Source organism: Acanthochromis polyacanthus, chromosome 13 (assembly GCF_021347895.1).
Source record: "Acanthochromis polyacanthus isolate Apoly-LR-REF ecotype Palm Island chromosome 13, KAUST_Apoly_ChrSc, whole genome shotgun sequence".
In the NCBI taxonomy this organism is placed as follows: domain Eukaryota; kingdom Metazoa; phylum Chordata; class Actinopteri; family Pomacentridae; genus Acanthochromis; species Acanthochromis polyacanthus.
Window position 1 is genome coordinate 21,173,022 of NC_067125.1, and position 17,001 is coordinate 21,190,022.

Below are 17,001 nucleotides of genomic sequence, written 5' to 3' on the forward strand. Positions count from 1 at the left end.
CCTTTTTCCAATTTGATCAAATGTTTTTTTTTTTTGCAACATTCCCCAAAAGAAAACTGTTATTTTAAAACATGTAAATGAATATTGTGACATTTTCAAGATGACCTTGTTTAATAAATGGTGTCAAAAATTTGGTTTAAAGGAAACAGTTTAAATTTAGAAGCTAATCCTGTGTTCTGTGTGTTTAGAGGGAAGGTTTAATTGTATTTCATATAGAGTCTTTCAGTAAATTTATTAAAAATGGACAGCTGTAAAATTTCATTTATATTGCTATTCAGACCCTTATGTCATTCACATTTGAGTGGTGGTGCATCCAACTTCTATCATTGGTCCTTAAGCTACTTCTACACGTTGATCTTTGTTCACCTGTGCCTAATCAAATTAATTTGATATAATTAAGAGTGGCACATGTGTATGAATGTTGTATGTCAGAGGAAAAATCAAGGTGTATCATTCTCAAAGAGAACAAGTTAGGAACTCCAACAGTTCTCATAGATCTGGCTTCCGAGCCAAACCAAGTAATCAGAGATGAACAGCTTTGATCACACAGGTAACCTGGAATCCACTGGCCACTAAGAATGAGCTCCAAAGTTCCTTTGTGTTAAACTTGCAGAAGAACCAGCAGTGCAGCACTGCACCAATCAGGCCTTTGAGGAAGAGAGGCCAGATGGAAGTATAACTCTCAGACCATGAGAAGCAAAACCCCCTTGTCTGATGAAACATACACTGAACTGCTTGGCCACAATTCCCAAACATGTTTTGAGGAAAGTAGGCAGAGAACAGCACCTCATGAATACGTTCCAGTAGTAGGCAGACAAGCATGGTGGTGGCAGCAGTGAAAATGTTTTTCTGCAATAAGGACTAGTCAGACTAATCAGGATAGTGAAAGAGTTGAATGCAGAAAAATGTAGAGAGATACTGAGTGAAAACCTTTTCCAGGATGCTCAAGATCTCCAGTTGGTGAGAAGTTTTACATTTCATTGAGACAACTACCATAACCATGTCACCAAGAAAACAGGAGAGGCTTCAGCAAATCTCTGTGAAAGTAATGGAGTGGCCCAGCCAGAGTTGGATACCACCATGACGACCAGATATTAGGATATTTGGGTCCAGCCCTACTCTGGGGAGATGTGAAAATGGGTGTGCATCAGTGCTCCATATAAAATAACAAACACTGTCGCTACTGTGCGCAGTGGTGGGTCAGCAGTTCAGTGTCTGGGCTACAGAACAAAAAGTCAGAGGCTGACTTTAATGCTGCCATTGATGGGTTCTTGGGCAAGGCCCTTAACCCTAACTGCTCAAGGGTCACTTGATCATTGCTAACCCTGTGCTCTGACCCCAACCTGAGTATACAAAAAGAGACTATCAGAGTGCTGTAATGCCTTCATGACAAATGAAGGCTTCTTATTCTACTGCTGCTTTTCCAGTAGCCTGGAAGCATGATAATGAACTTAACTGGGTTTATCATTTTCTGTAGTTAATGATGCATTTTCTGCTTCTTTTCCAAATCCAGGTTACATTAGTATGGCTACAATATGTAATTATAGACATATGCTTAAAATTCATAATCTCTAAACATTACTACAGCATTTGAAGTGCTATGAGACGACATACAGTAGAAGAAAAACGTTTTCAGACACCCCATGCATTTGTGAAATATTGCATTAAGAATCACTCTGAGGGGGACAGGGGAGCGGTCAATGGAGTAGGACGCACATTCGGTGGCTCCTGCCAACTTCATATAAAATTGTTATTCAGTTGTGTTATTTTCCGAAAAATCTAGTGTTTTTTCTTGATTCTTTCCTGTTGAGTACCTCAAGACATATTTTTGGACTGCTTGACAATGACGGGTATGGGAAAAAGTCGCACTATACAGATGCACCTGAAGAATTCCCCACAGGCCCCGACATCCAAATCGCTAGCTCAAGATGTCGAGCCAACCCCTGTTTTGGATGCTGAAGCTCTGAAATTTGAGCTACTGTCCTCCCTAAAGGACGAGATTGTTAGAATTATTACGAAGGAGCTACAAGAGCTTATCAGAGATGCTTTGTCACCCCTTAAGCTTGAGCTGCAGTCCGTGAAATCACAGCTAGTGCGCGACAATGCTGCTATTGATGCCAACTTGGCTAAGCTAACGAGTACTATGGGGGACATGGAAGAGGCGCTCACAGGATGCACGGATGACATGGCTGACATGAAAACCACCGTGGAACGCCCCACTGCCAAGGTTACTATGCTTGAGGACAAATGTGAAGACTTGGAATCAAGATCACGACACAATAATATAGGGATCATTGGTGTTGAAGAGGGTCCTGGTTCTTGCTCTCCTACAGCTGTGGCCACCCTGCTGAAGGATGCCTTTTCGCTGGATAAGGAACTGCTTGTTGATCGGTCTCATCGCACCCTTCAACTGAAACCTAAACCAGGTGACCGACCGCTAGCCATTGTGTGTAGGCTTCACTGCCACAGCGACCATGTTGAAATCTTATGGCGTGTGCATGAGCTCCAGCGGATTAAAGTCGGAGATATGACTTTATCGGTCTTTCCTAATTACACCGCAAAGGTGACACGGGCTCGGGCTGTGTTCAGTGAGGTCAAGCAGCATCCGTGGCATCGAGGGAGCTAAGTACATACTTTTTCACCCGGTGCAACTACTTATTACTTACCAGGGAACTGAGAAGAAGTTTACTTCAGCAGAGAACACGGAGGAATAGGTAAAGACTTTGATCTCTGGATGAGCTGTGAACTTTTCATTGCAATCTATACATGTACGGATTTCAGGCTCGTTGTCATTATCTGGCCATTAGAGTGTATTTGTCATGTGTGACACTGCTGTTGCCATTGTTTTTTTTTTTGGTTACATGGGGACTTTGGGTGTACTTGTGTTTGGGATTTTTGGGGGGGATGGGAGTTGCACCTCAGCTCACGGTAAAATCTTTGTTTTTTTCTGGGTGTGTAAATGGTTAGTACTACTACAGGCTCTGGCACAGCTGTACTAGTTACATCTCTTTGATTCATTTGTTGGAATATTAAGTGCATGGGTCATCCTGTTAAAAGATCTAACGTTTTTACTCACTTGAAACAATTAAAATCTTCGATAGTGTTCTTACAGGAGAGCCATCTTCAGATTAAAGACCATCATAGGTTACACTGCTCATGGGTGAGCCAAGTCTTTCATTCAGAGTTTAACTCTAAATCAAGGGGAGTTGCTATTCTTATAAATAAAAATGTACAATTTTCAGCCACTAACATTATAGCTGATAAAAATGGTTGATATTTGGTAGTTGCCAGAATTTTAATGCGGAAAACGGTTCTGTTAGTGAATGTATATGCCCCCAATACTGATGATGTTGAATTTGCTAATAAGTTATTAAGCAGCCTACCGTTTTTGAATTCACAGTTGCTTATTTTAGGTGTCAACCTAAATTGTGTCTTTGATTCATCATTAGATCAATCTAATCCCCATAATCTAAATAAGTCTTCAGTGGCTCAAGCATTCTCTGACTTTATGATGCAAAATGGTTTTGTTGATCCTTGGAGATCCCCTATCCAACTAGTAAAAAAAAAAATCTTTCTTTTCTAAGGTGCATCATTCTTATTCTAGGATTGATTTTTTTTTTTTTTTATTGACCCTACTCTAAATTCTTGTGTAATTTCTTCTGATTATTTGAGTATAGTAATATCTGACCATGCACCTTTACTATTAGATATTCAGCTGGGTGCCTACAAACAAAGTCTTCCGTTATGGAGGTTTAATTCTCTTCTTTTGGCAGATAAAGAGTTTTGTGATTTCATTTCTAATTAAATTGATGAGTTCTTTTGTTTAATAAGAATGATTCTACTTCATATTCATTGCTGTGGGAGACACTTAAATCCTATCTTAGAGGACAAATCATTTATTACTCTGCACTTTCTAATAAAAAACATCACGCTAAGCTTGCAGAACTCTCTTGCTATCAGTAATATTGACCAAAGATATGCCTTGAATCCTACACCTGAATTATTTAAACAGCGCATGGAGGTACAATCAGAACTCGATCTAATTTTGATCCAAGAAGCTGAAAAGCTGTTATTACACAGTCGTGGTTCACATTATGAATATGGCGACAGAGCAAGCCATCTCCTGGCACATCAGCTACGACGTCAGGTTAGCTCTCGGATTATAAGTAGTATTCAAAATTCTCAACATATCGTTATGACAGATCCTAATGAAATTAACTCCATTTTTAAAATCTTTTATTCCTGTCTATATGCATCAGAGTCTCCTACAGATTCATATAATATGAATGTATTTCTTCAAATCCTCTCTAATCCTGTTCTCGATTCGGATACTGCGGACGGATTGGATTCCCGACTTTGCCTTGTTGAAATAACGAATTCAATTAAAGCAATGCAGTCAAACAAAGCTCCTGGCCCTGATGGGTTTCCCATCGAGTTTTATAAAAAGTTTGCGGAAAAATTGCCGCCATTACTTTTAGCTACGTTTAACGAATCACTAGTACGAGGTACCCTTCCACCAACTTTGACACAAGCTTCCATTGTTTTACTTCATAAAGAGGACGAAGATCTCCACCCGTTTGGAGAATGTCCTCCCCTTAATTATATCTGAAGAACAGAATGATTTTGTTATGGGTTGTCAATTATTTTTTTAATATACGCACTCTATTCAATATAATTTATTCAAAGCAGACATCCGATTCATCAGAAATTGTCATATCCCTGGATGCTGAAAAAGCATTCGACATGGTAGAGTGGGCATATTTGTTTGCAGTTTTGAAGAAATTTGGATTTCTTCAAAACTGCGCTCATACAGAAAATTTGTTACTGGTTAAAGTCTTTCCACTCCCCATGGTGTAGTATGGAATTATCATCTTGCAGTGGGTCCTCAATACCAGCACTATTTTTTTGCTCTTTGCCTACAAAACCTTCTTTGCATACAGATAATCAAGTGGTTCTTAACACATTGAAAGTCTGGTTGCAGTTTAGACAGGGCTTTAATTTCATAGCTGACTCTACATTGTGTCCTTTAACTAAAAATCACTTGTTTCCCCCCTCCCTTTCAGATTCATCATTCTCCGATTGGCATGATAGGGGTATTGAACAAATAAGAAATTTATATACATCTGGGCTATTTAATAGCTTTATCAATTTGTCTTCTAATTATAACTTATCCGGCACTCATTTGTTTCGTTATTTTCAAATTCGTGATTTTGTCTTTAAATGTTTCTCTAGTTTCCCCTTTGTACCTCCTGAACAGTCCTGGGAAAGTATGGTTTCACATAGTCCACAACATAAAGGGTTGATATCTAAACTTTAGAATTCGATTTTAGCATTAAATGATGAATCAAGCGTCAAAATTAAAAATTTGTGGGAGAGAGAATTGGGTATACAGATGACTGATGAGCTCTGGGAGGATGCCATTGATAGAAATAGAACATCTTCCTTGTGCTTAGCTTGATTCAGTTTAAAGTATTGTATAGAGTTCATTTCTCTGAATCAAGACTCTGAGATTTACTCAGAAGTTGATGATTGCTGTGATAAATGTAAGGGTTCTCTCTGTCATCTTGGACACATGTTTTTTCTTTGTCCTGATTTATGCAGTTTTTGGTCCAGTTACTTTGCAAGTATTTCCAAAGTCCTTGAAGTGACTCTGCTGTGCTGCCCTCTCCATTTATTGCCATATTTGGGATTCCTGATTCATTAGTAGTACGGAATCCGGCACAAAGGGATATTGAGGCCTTTACATCCTTAATAGCAAGATGTACTCTACTATTGCATTAGAAATTTCCCTGTGATGGGTGCCTGTATAGCTCAGTGGGTTAAGCAGGCGAACCATGTATAGGGGCTGGTCTCTGACGCAGCGGCCTGGGTTTGATTCCTGCTCGCGGCCCTTTGCTGCATGTCTTCCCCCAACTCTTCTCCCCATTTCCTGTCTTTCTCTATCTCTCCTGTCAAATAAAGCCTAGAAAAGGCCAAAAAAATAATATAAAAAAAAAAAGAAATTTCCCTGTGGCTCCAGGACATGATGTTTTGTCTAAAACTTGAGAAAATAAAATACGCGATAAGAGGATGCACAGAAGGGTTTTACCAGAAATGGCAATGTTTTGTATCCCACTTTTCCGAACTAAAAGTGTTACCCAACTAAATATGTCGGCTTGTGCCTTTCTTACCTTTTACAGTACTACTATTCTTTCTCCTATTATACACCTTTTGTTGATTTTGTTACTGACAATTTTGAGAAGTGACTCATTGAAACTTTTAAGAATTTAGTTTTGTTAGTTTTTCTTGTAAACAATTAACAAAAATATATATATAATTTGTATTTGTTTGGGTCTATCTAATGCAGCAACATCTTTTGAAACACAAAAAGTATTTTTCCACAAATATTTCATGATAATATTTGAGATTGTGTAAAATTTTAATGGTGTCCATAAACTTTTTCCCACCACTGTATGTTGTGAACTGGGTCGCTGTCAATAAAATTGAATTGAACTGAATATACAAAACTGCTGTCTTACTTCTCCCTCTTTACCATAAACTTAATTTGACATTAAAAAACTTTGAGTAAATTGTTGTTTAAAAAAAAACCTAAATTTTAAAAACATAGTTACACTGCATTTGACCGGTGCAACAAAATGTTCACAAAACACAGCTATTAAACTTTTTGGGTTAGGAGAAGCAGCTGCTTTTATCCTTCTTCTGCTATCTTATTTAGTGACAACACAGCTGAACCAGCCTATTCAAAAAAATCTCTGTTTTGCTTTCTGCCTTTCAGCTGGAGGAGCAGCTGAGTCGTCTCCAGAGAGAGAAGAATGACCTACAGTCCAGGATGGAGGAGGACCAGGAGGACCTTAACGAGCTGATGAAGAAACACAAAGCCGCTGTGGCACAGGTCTGCTTTCTCTCCCGTCTGACATACACTGTACAAATATGGAGTCCAGGAAGTGTCGTAGCATTTACCACAGACCTGACAATGAAAATAATTTACTGGCTGATGCAGAAAGCAGCGACAGTGACTTCAGTCTCCTCATCTACACTTACACTGACGTTCTAAATGGAGGCCCACAGCCTGACTGGTTTGGTTTAGTGACAAGCAGCAGAGGCAGTGGAGAGTGGTAAGATCTGGGATGTGAATATATGACCGGGGAGGATATAAATTTCCCCTGAAATGTATTAGTCCAGTACTCTGGGGATTTTATGCATAAAGAAACATCAAGAATGTGAATTTCATGTTTAGTTACTTTTATCAGCACAAATTATAATTTTTAACTGATTAAGCTACATTTGTCATTCAACTAGGCTGTTTACTAACACAGCGATATACTGATATAATAAATATGATTCAGTATTAATGATAGTGCGTAATGTAGCCGCAAGGGGACACAAGCCAGTGTCTTATTGTGCCAGTCCCAAGCCCGGAAAAATACAGAGGGTTGTGGCAGGAAGGGTATCCGATGTAAAACTTTGGCTAAATCAAACATGCGAATCAAATGTATGACTTCCATAGCGGATCGGTCGAGGCCCGGGTTAACAACGACCGCCATCGGTGCTGTCGACCTACAGGGTGCCGGTGGAAAATGGACTACTGTTGGTCGAAGAAGGAGGGGAGGAAGGTGTCTTCGTAGGAAGAGAGAGAAGAGGAACACCAAGAGTCTAGGACTGAGAGTAGGGACTTTGAATGTTGGAACTATGATAGAAAAAAGGTAGAGAGCTGGTTGACATGATGCAGAGGAGGAAGGTGGACATACTGTGTGTCCAGGAGACCAGGTGGAAAGGTAGTAAAGCTAGAAGTTTAGGAGCAGGGTTCAAGTTGTTCTATCATGGTGTAGATAGGAAGAGAAATGGAGTAGAAGTTATCTTGAAGGAGGAGTTTGTTAGGAATGTCCTGGAGGTAAAAAGAATGTCAGATCAAGTGATGAGCCTGAAGCTAGAAATCGAAGGTGTGATGTTCAATGTTGTTAGTGGGTATGCTCCACAGGTAGGATGTGAGCTGGAGGAGAAGGAGAAATTCTGGTTGGACCTTGATGAATTGATGCAGAGCATCCCTAGAAGTGAGAGAGTTGTCATTGGTGCAGACTTCAATGGACATGTTGGTGCAGGAAACAGAGATGATGATGAGTACATAGGCAGGTTTGGTATCCAGGAGAGGAACGCAGAAGGACAGATGGTGGTTGGCTTTGCAAAAAGGATGGAAATGGCTGTAGTGAATACTTTCTTCCAGAAGAGGCAGGAACATCTGAGTGGAGATAGGAGCACACGGGTAGACTACATCTTGTGTAGACGGTGTAATCTGAAGGAGATCAGTGACTGCAAAGTAGTGGTAGGTGAGAGTGTAGCCAGACAGCATAGGATGGTGGTGTGTAGGATGACCCTGGTGGTGAAGAAGATGAAGAGGGCAAAGGCAGAGCAGAGGACCAAATGGTGGAAGCTGAAAAAGGAAGAGTGTTGTATGACTTTCAGGAAAGAGTTGAGGCAGGCTTTGGATGGTCAGGAGGTGCTTCCAGATGACTGGACAACTACAGCAAATGTGATCAGGGAGACAGATCGGAGAGTACTTGGTGTGTCATCTGGAAAGAAAGGAGATAAGGAGACTTGGTGGTGGAATGAGGAGGTGCAGGAGCGGATCCAGAGAAAGAGGTTAGCTAAGAAGAAGTGGGACACTGAGAGGACTGAAGAGAGTAGACAGGAGTACAGGGAAATGCAGCGTAAGGTGAAAGTGGAGGTGGCAAAGGCCAAACAAGGGGCTTACGATGACTTGTATGCTAGGTTGGACAGTAAGGAGGGAGAGACTGACCTGTATAGGTTGGCAAGGCAGAGAGACAGAGATGGGAAGGACGTGCAGCAGGTTAGGGTGATAAAGGATAAGGATGGAAGTGTGTTGACAGGTGCCAATAGTGTGATGGGAAGATGGAAAGAGTACTTTGAAGAGTTGATGAATGAGGAAAATGAGAGAGAACGAAGAGTACAAGAGGTGACTGTTGTGGACCAGGAAGTAGCAAAGATTAGTAAGGATGAAGTGAGGAGGGCATTGAAGAGGATGAAGAGTGGAAAGGCACTTGGTCCTGATGATATACCTGTGGAGGTATGGAAGTGTCTCGGAGAGGTAGCAGTAGAGTTTCTGACTGGGTTGTTCAACAGGATCTTAGATAGTGAGAAGACGTCCGAGGAATGGAGGAGAAGTGTGCTGGTGCCCATCTTTAAGAACAGGGGAGATGTGCAGAGTTGTGGCAACTACAGAGGAATAAAGCTGATGAGCCACACGATGAAGCTATGGGAAAGAGTAGTTGAAGCTAGGCTAAGGGCAGAGGTGAACATCTGTGAGCAGCAGTATGGTTTCATGCCAAGAAAGAGTACAACAGATCCAATATTTGCTTTGAGGATATTGATAGAGAAGTACAGAGAAGGTCTGAGGGAGCTGCATTGTGTCTTTGTAGATCTGGAGAAAGTTTATGACGGGGTGCCCAGAGCGGAACTGTGGTTTTGTATGAGGAATTCTGGAGTGGCAGAGAAGTATGCTAGAGTGGTGCAGGACATGTATGAGGACTGTAAGACAGTGGTGAGGTGTGCTCTAGGAGTAACAGAGGAGTTCAAGGTGGAGGTGGGACTACATCAGGGATCGGCTTTGAGCCCCTTCTTGTTTCCTATGGTGATGGACAGGATGACAGACGGGGTTAGACAGAAGTCTCCATGGACTATGATGTTTGCAGATGACATTGTGATCTGCAGTGAGAGCAGGGAACAGGTGGAGGAGAAGCTAGAGATGTGGAGGTTTGCCCTGGAAAGGAGAGGAATGAAGGTTACCTGCAGTAAGACGGAGTATCTATGTGTGAATGAGAGGGACCCAAGTGGAAGAGTGAGGTTACAGGGAGAAGAGATCAAGAAGGTGGAGGATTTTAAGTACTTAGGGTCAACAGTCCAGAGCAATGGACAGTGTGGAAAAGAGGTGAAGAAGCGTGTACAGGCAGGCTGGAACGGCTGGAGAAAAGTGTCAGGTGTGATGTGTGATAGAAGAGTTTCAGCTAAAATGAAAGGAAAGGTTTACAAAACTGTGGCGAGACCAGCCATGTTGTTTGGTCTGGAGACAGTATCCCTGAGAAAAAGACTGGAGGCAGAGCTGGAGGTAGCAGAACTGAAGATGCTGGGGTTCTCTTTGGGAGTGACCAGGATGGATAGGATCAGGAATGAGTACATCAGAGGGACAGCACATGTTAGAGCCTTTGGAGATAAAGTCAGAGAGGCCAGACTGAGATGGTTTGGGCATGTCCAGAGGAGAGAGAATGAATATATTGGTAGAAGGATGCTGAGTTTCCCACTGCCAGGCAGGAGGCCTAGAGGAAGACCAAAGAGGAGGTTTATGGATGTGGTTAGGGAGGACATGAAGGTGGTTGGTGTGAGAGAAGAGGATGCAACAGACAGGGTTAGATGGAGGCAATTGATTCGCTGTGGCGACCCCTGAAGGGAAAAGCCGAAAGGAAAAGAAGATTAATGACAGTGCGTACATGCTCGATTTTCAATAGAGTTTCGTTGCGATGGAAAAACTTCTATAATAGCAAAACTGCACTGAGAACCAGAATGAGTCATTTAAGGATTCTTATACACATCCAGCACAGTACTGATTTGTTCTACAACTAATAATATATGTCAACAAGACAACTCAATTATCCCAGAATAGGAAATAGATTATATTTACATAAATGGCGAGAGTGTTTTCTTGTTTTAACAAAAAAACAACATAAAATAAATAAAACTGACTTAATACGGTATACGACAGAAATGAGTACACTTCTGTGCAATATCACTTGAAAGTCAAATGGTTCAAAATTCTGTAATCTGTCAATAAATGTATTATTTCTAAGTTGAACAGTAGATTATTTCCTCTGGCAAGACATCAGAAAGAAATACTTAGGAAAGATGAAGAAAGTAGAAACTCAGCATAGCAAAAGTAGAGAGACCGATGACCACCAACACAAATTAAATACCTGTGATCACTGAAACAACGTTCAGTGCACCTGCTCTTTTAAGTCTGCTTATCTGCATTCACATGGGTATAAATCATAAATATGCGTCATAGCTCTGTACGGAAAAGAACTAGGTTTTGAAAAGTCACAAAGATGGAAAAGAATGTAGGAAGATTGACCATCTGTCAAAATTCACCGTCAGCAGTAATCTGGAAGTATCAAAATAATGCCACTTATCATTACCATAGTGTTTGTCCTCCTAAAATGACCACACAAACACTGCACTGCTTTTACAATCTAGCTACTAAAACAGATCTGCATGTAGTACAGATTTGGCACAGGGTTTATTAATGTAAATCAGTGTTTCTGTGACAGCTCAGACAGTGTGACAGTATTGCATAATGTCAACCCTTGTAGGTGGCGTCTAAGAAAAAAAACCTTGGTTGTTCTTTCGCACAAAATTACAGGATAAAGCACTGTTATGGACATGAAAATAAGCCTGGTGAATATTAGAAGCACATCCTTTGGTCAGATGAGATCAAGATCCATCCATTTTCTTCCGTTTATCTGGGGTCGGGTCACGGAGGCAGCAGGCAAAGCTGGTCGTTCCAGACGTCCCTTCCCCCAGCAGCACTTTCCAGCTCTTCCTGGGGGATCCCGAGGTGTTCCCAGGCCAGACGAGATATATAATCCCTCCAGCGAGGGACATGCTTGGAAAAGCTCCAAAGGAAGTCTCCCTGGAGGCATCCGAATCAGATGGCCAAACCATATCAACTGGCTCCTTCCGATGCGAAGGAGCAGCGACTCTACTCCGAGCTCCCTCCGGATGTCTGAGCTCCTCACCCTATCTCTAAGGCTGATTCCAGCCACCCGACGGAGGAAGCTCATTTCGGCTGCTTGTATCTGCTATGTTGTTCTTTCGGTCTATACCCAAAGCTCATGACCATAGGTGAGGGTTGGAACATAGATAGACTGGTAAATCGAGAGCTTTGCTTTACGGCTCCGCTCCCTCTTCACCACGACGGTTCGGTAAAACGCCCGCATTACTGCTGACGCCGCACCAATCCGCTTGTCCATCTCTCGCTCCATTTTCCCATCACTCATGAACAAGATCCCGAGATACTTGAACTCCTTCGCTTGGGGAAGCAACTCCCCCCAACCCAGAGGGAGCAATCCACCGGTTTCCGGCAGAGAACCATGGCCTCGGACTTGGAGGTGCTGATCCGCATCCCTGCCGCTTCACACTCGGCTGCAAACTGCTCCAGTGCGTGCCGGAGGTCACGGTCTGAGGATGCCAACAAAACCACATCATCTGCAAAAAGCAGAGATGCGATCCCGAGGCCCCCAAACCAGACACCCTCCCCACCACAACTGCGCCTTGAGATCCTGTCCATGAAGACCACAAACAGGACAAGGGGCAGCCTTGGCGGAGTCCAACACCCACTGGAAACGTGTCTGATTTTGTGCCAAGTATGCGGACACAACTCTCACTTTGGTTGTACAGGGACCGAACGGCTCGTGGCAACGAGCCCGGTACCCCATACTCCCGTAGTACCCCCCACAGTGCCCCTCGGGGGACACGGTCATAGGCCTTCTCCAGATCTACAAAACACATGTAGACTGGCAGGTTGAACTCCCATCACCCCCTCAGCAGCTCTGCAAGGGTAAAGAATGGGTCCGCTGTTCCTCAACCGGGACGGAATCCGCATTGCTCCTCCTGAATCTGAGGTTCGACTGTCGGTCGGAGCCTCCCTTCCAGCACCCTAGAGTAAACTTTCCCGGGGAGGCTGGGAAGTGTGATACCCCAGTAGTTGGCACACACTCTCCGGTCCCCCTTTTTGAAAATAGGGACCACCACCCCGGTCTGCCACTCCACAGGTACTGTACCCGATGCCCAAGCGACATTGTATAGACGTGTCAACCAAGACAGTCCAACAATGTCCAGAGCCTTCAGCATCTCATGGCGAATCTCGTCCACACCTGGCGCCTTGCCACCGAGGAGCTTCTTAACTACCTCAGCGACCTCTGTCACGGATATGGACGAAGATCCCCCCGAGTCTTCAGGATCTGCCTCCTCCATAGAGGACGTGTTTACCGGGTTCAGGAGTTCCTCGAAGTGCTCTTTCCACCGCTCGATGATATCCCCAGTACAGGTCAGCAGTTCTCCACCCCGACTGTACACAGCCTGAGCAAAGCCCTGCCTCCCCTTCCTGAGGCGTCCAACGGTTTGCCAGAACTTCCCCGAGGTCGACTGAAAGTCCTTCTCCATGGCCTCCCCGAACTCCTCCCACACCCGAGTTTTAGCTTCCACAACTGCCACAGCTGCCACCCTTTTGGCCAGCCGGTACCTGTCAGCTGCTTCGGAAGACCCCCGAGCCAACCAGGCTCGAAAAGCCTCCTTTTTCAGCCTGACGGCCTCCCTCACCGCTGGTGTCCACCAGCGGGTCTTTGGATTGCCGCCGCAACAGGCACCAGTGACCTTCAGACCACAGCTCCTAGCAACTGCTTCTGCAATGGAGGCTTTGAACATGGACCACTCAGAATCCATGTCCCCAACCTCCCCAGGATGCAGGAGAAACTCTTCCGGAGGTGGGAGTTGAAAACCCTATGGACAGGGTCCTCCACCAGATGTTCCCAGTTCACCCGCACTACATGTTTGGGTTTACCAGGTCTGTCCGGCAGTCTTCCCCGCCATCAGATCCAACTCACCACCAGGTGGTGATCAGTTGACAGCTCTGCACCTCTCTTCACCCGAGTGTCCAAAACATACGGCAGCAGGTCTGACGACACGACTATAAAGTCGATCATTGACCTTTGGCCTAAGGTGCTCTGGTACCAGGTACACTTATGAGCAACCTTATGCTTGAACATGGTGTTTGTTATGGACAATCTATGACTAGCACAGAAGTCCAATAACAAAACACTCGGGTTCAGATCGGGCAGGCCGTTCCTCCCAGTCACCCCCCTCCAGGTTTCTCCATCGTTGCCCATGTGAGCATTGAAGTCTCCCAGGAGAACTATGGAATCCCCGTGCAGCACCCCTTCCAGGACACCACCCAGAGACTGCAAGAAGGCCGAATACTCTGAAGTGCTGTTCGGCGCATAAGCACAGACAACAGTCAGAGTTTTCCTCTCTGCGACACGAAGTCGCAGAGAGGCAACCCTCTCGTTCTCCGGGGAGAACTCCAACAAAGCGGTGCTCAGCCGAGGACTTGTGAGTATCCCCACACCCGCCCGCCGCCTCTCACTTTGGGCAACTCCGGAGTAGGAGAGAGTCCAACCCCTCTCCAGGATTCTGGTTCCAGAACCCTTGCTGTGGGTCGCTCTTAGTCTGGTCTCTCCCCCAGGACCAATTTGCTTTGGGAGACCCTACCAGTGGCTTATGCCCCGGACAACATAGCTCCCAGGATCACGGAGACACTCAAACCCCTCTACCGCGATAAGGTGGCGATTCAACGAGGCATGAGATCAAGATAAATTTGTTAAATTTGTTTTTAAAGTAAGGCAGTTGCTGCAAGGTGATGGAGTGTGGACTCATTTGACATTGAAGTGATATTACACACTTCACTCACTCCTTTTGTGTATTATATATTAGCAAGCTGTCATTTTAAACAGTGTCACAATTCACACGCACAGTGTAGCCTGACATCTTATCATACCTACCACTATATCCTGTCAAAAAATTAGTTGATGTATAAGTAACATCCTTGGGTTGAGCTTTATATTGAATTCCTTTAAAGTAATCAATCTCTATCAATTGACACAGTATTGAAAAATGGTTTTGTTTATTGAACTCATAAGTGGCCCCCACTAGTATTTATGTGGAAATGAAAGTGCAGTAAAAGCATTTCCTTTGCACAGCTGATAAAATGATGAGTGAGCTGCCTCCACAAGCTGCCGGTGAATCCATTCTTCCTGTTTAAACTGAAACAGTTGAATTCCCGTTGGGGCTTACTGTAGTGCTACCGTGAAGAAAAGTTCTCATCAGATATTTCACACAGGTCATTTTGAAACGAGCTTTTATTGGTATTCTTTCACTGGACTAAAAAAAACCCAAACATCTTTCAACAGATTTATTCGGCAAGGTAATGCCATGATGTGATACTAGATCCACTTGGCATGGTTTTTTCTGACATTTGAAAAATTCAGGTTTAGTTTGAAAAATTTGAGTTGTATGTATAATTTGTGTACTGCATAACAAATGATGCATTTGTAAACAATTAAATCCAGCAGAGAAAATTGGGGAACATTGATTTTTGTAATGTTCACCAACCTAGAGTTGCTGATTGACTTTGCTTCTGTCCTGTGTGTTTACGGTTTCAGTCAGCCCAGAACCTGGCTCAGATCACTGACCTACAAGCCCAGTTGGAGGAGGCTCTCAAGGGGAAGCAGGAGATTCAGGAGAAGGTAAATGTTAGTTTTCTTTTCTTGGAATACCACGGATAAATGACTAGCATAGCCAGTTAAATTTGTAGTATGTCTAAAAGCACACTACAACAGACAAGGAGAGATGTATCAGAGTGAAACAAGCTGGAGTTCAGCCCTGTTTCAGCTTTAAAAAGGGTAAGTCAGACCAGAGGAGACCTGTCAGTTGGGGTCAATGAAATGGATGTTTAGTTTAACTTAGTTTCTGACTATGCATGTTTTTTGTGTTGATGATTGTGTTTCTAACTAAACCTGACTCACCACCAAAAACACAACTGCTTCTACAGAGAGTTTACAGAGAGAGAATCACAAGAGATGTCAATGTTGACACTTTTACAGACATCACACTTGAAGGACAGGTTTGCAAATTTTCATGTCTGTCCTAAAACATACACTACCAGTCAAATATTTTTGAATCCAGTTTTTATTGAAATTCAAGTAGTTCAACTCCAATGAATAGCTTGAAATGGTGCAAAGGTAAGTGGTGAACTACCAGATATTTTTTTAAAAAAAGGTAAGGTTACCCAGAACTGAACAATAATGTACATTTCAGAAATATACAAAAGAGCTTTTTTTTAGGGAGTGGGTTAACAAGTTAAAGCTGTTCTGCAGCAATGGAGGTTAATCAAACCTTGAAAGTTGGTGTTACCAAATCCTACAGGTGTCCCAACCTTTCTTGATTACTTCTAACCCCTTCTGTCTGTATAAAAGTAGTGTTGGAGCACACCGTGGTATCATACCCTCCAGAGCATTATTTAAACAGCATTGTACTTCAGAAAGTAGGATGTTGCTATAACATTGGTGAGGAAAAGACCATTAACAATAGAAGAGAGACAGACCATCATAACACTTAAAAATGTAGGTCTTTCCTACAGAGAAATTGCAAAGAAAGTCCAGGTGTCAGTGACTCCAGTTTTCTTCTGTGTGTTATTTGTTGCTGTGCTTTGTACCTTGTTTAGATCCCAGTTATTAAGATTTCCTTTCCTGTTGTTCCTCTACCATAAGTGCTGAGGGTAGCTAAACGCTTCCTTCTGTACACAAATACAGGAGGAGAACTAGCAATTAATCGAAAAGGAGATAATCAGTTTTCATGTTTTCTACAGCTTAATCAATGAGTTAAGCTCCTGTTACTAAAGAGCATAGGTTAGAAACTGTAAGCATATGATGACTATGGCAGTTTTAGTATTGTAATATATGCCTCCTCCCCTGACACAAACATGTTTCTAGAGTTTCCACTGCTACACTGTCAAGTGAGCACACTCCTTATAAACTTGCATGAATGTCCAGCACTATCACAGCCCATTTCTTTTGTATTTCCAATGGTGTCTTGACAAATATAACCCGTACTATAATGGATGTGTCAGTAGTATTGGTGCTGGCAATATGTGACACATAGATGGCCAGCTTGGTTCCCTAGCACAGACAAGCATAACAAGCAAAAACCGTCCTACAAGAGGTGGGAATTAGACCAATAACCTGTAAGCAGTCAACCTTGTTTGGTTAATCTGTAAACAAATATTTAGAAATAATGTATTAATAATACACATAGAACTTTGACCAAATTTGAAGTCCTACATAATCCCACCATCATGGTTCTGCTTGACAAGATCTGCAAGTG

The 17,001-nt window shown here is 42.9% G+C and overlaps 1 protein-coding gene across 7 annotated transcripts in view; it reads left to right on the top strand.

The window, feature by feature from the left end:
- Positions 1 to 17,001, top strand: part of LOC110968371 (unconventional myosin-XVIIIa-like) — a 247,258-nt gene that overhangs the window by 203,598 nt on the left and 26,659 nt on the right. For all 7 annotated transcript variants that reach the window (XM_051958139.1, XM_051958138.1, XM_051958140.1 and 4 more), the window contains 2 exons: positions 6,776 to 6,892; positions 15,282 to 15,365. In XM_051958139.1, coding sequence (XP_051814099.1) covers positions 6,776 to 6,892; positions 15,282 to 15,365 — 201 coding nt within the window. The remainder of the gene's footprint in view (positions 1 to 6,775; positions 6,893 to 15,281; positions 15,366 to 17,001) is intronic.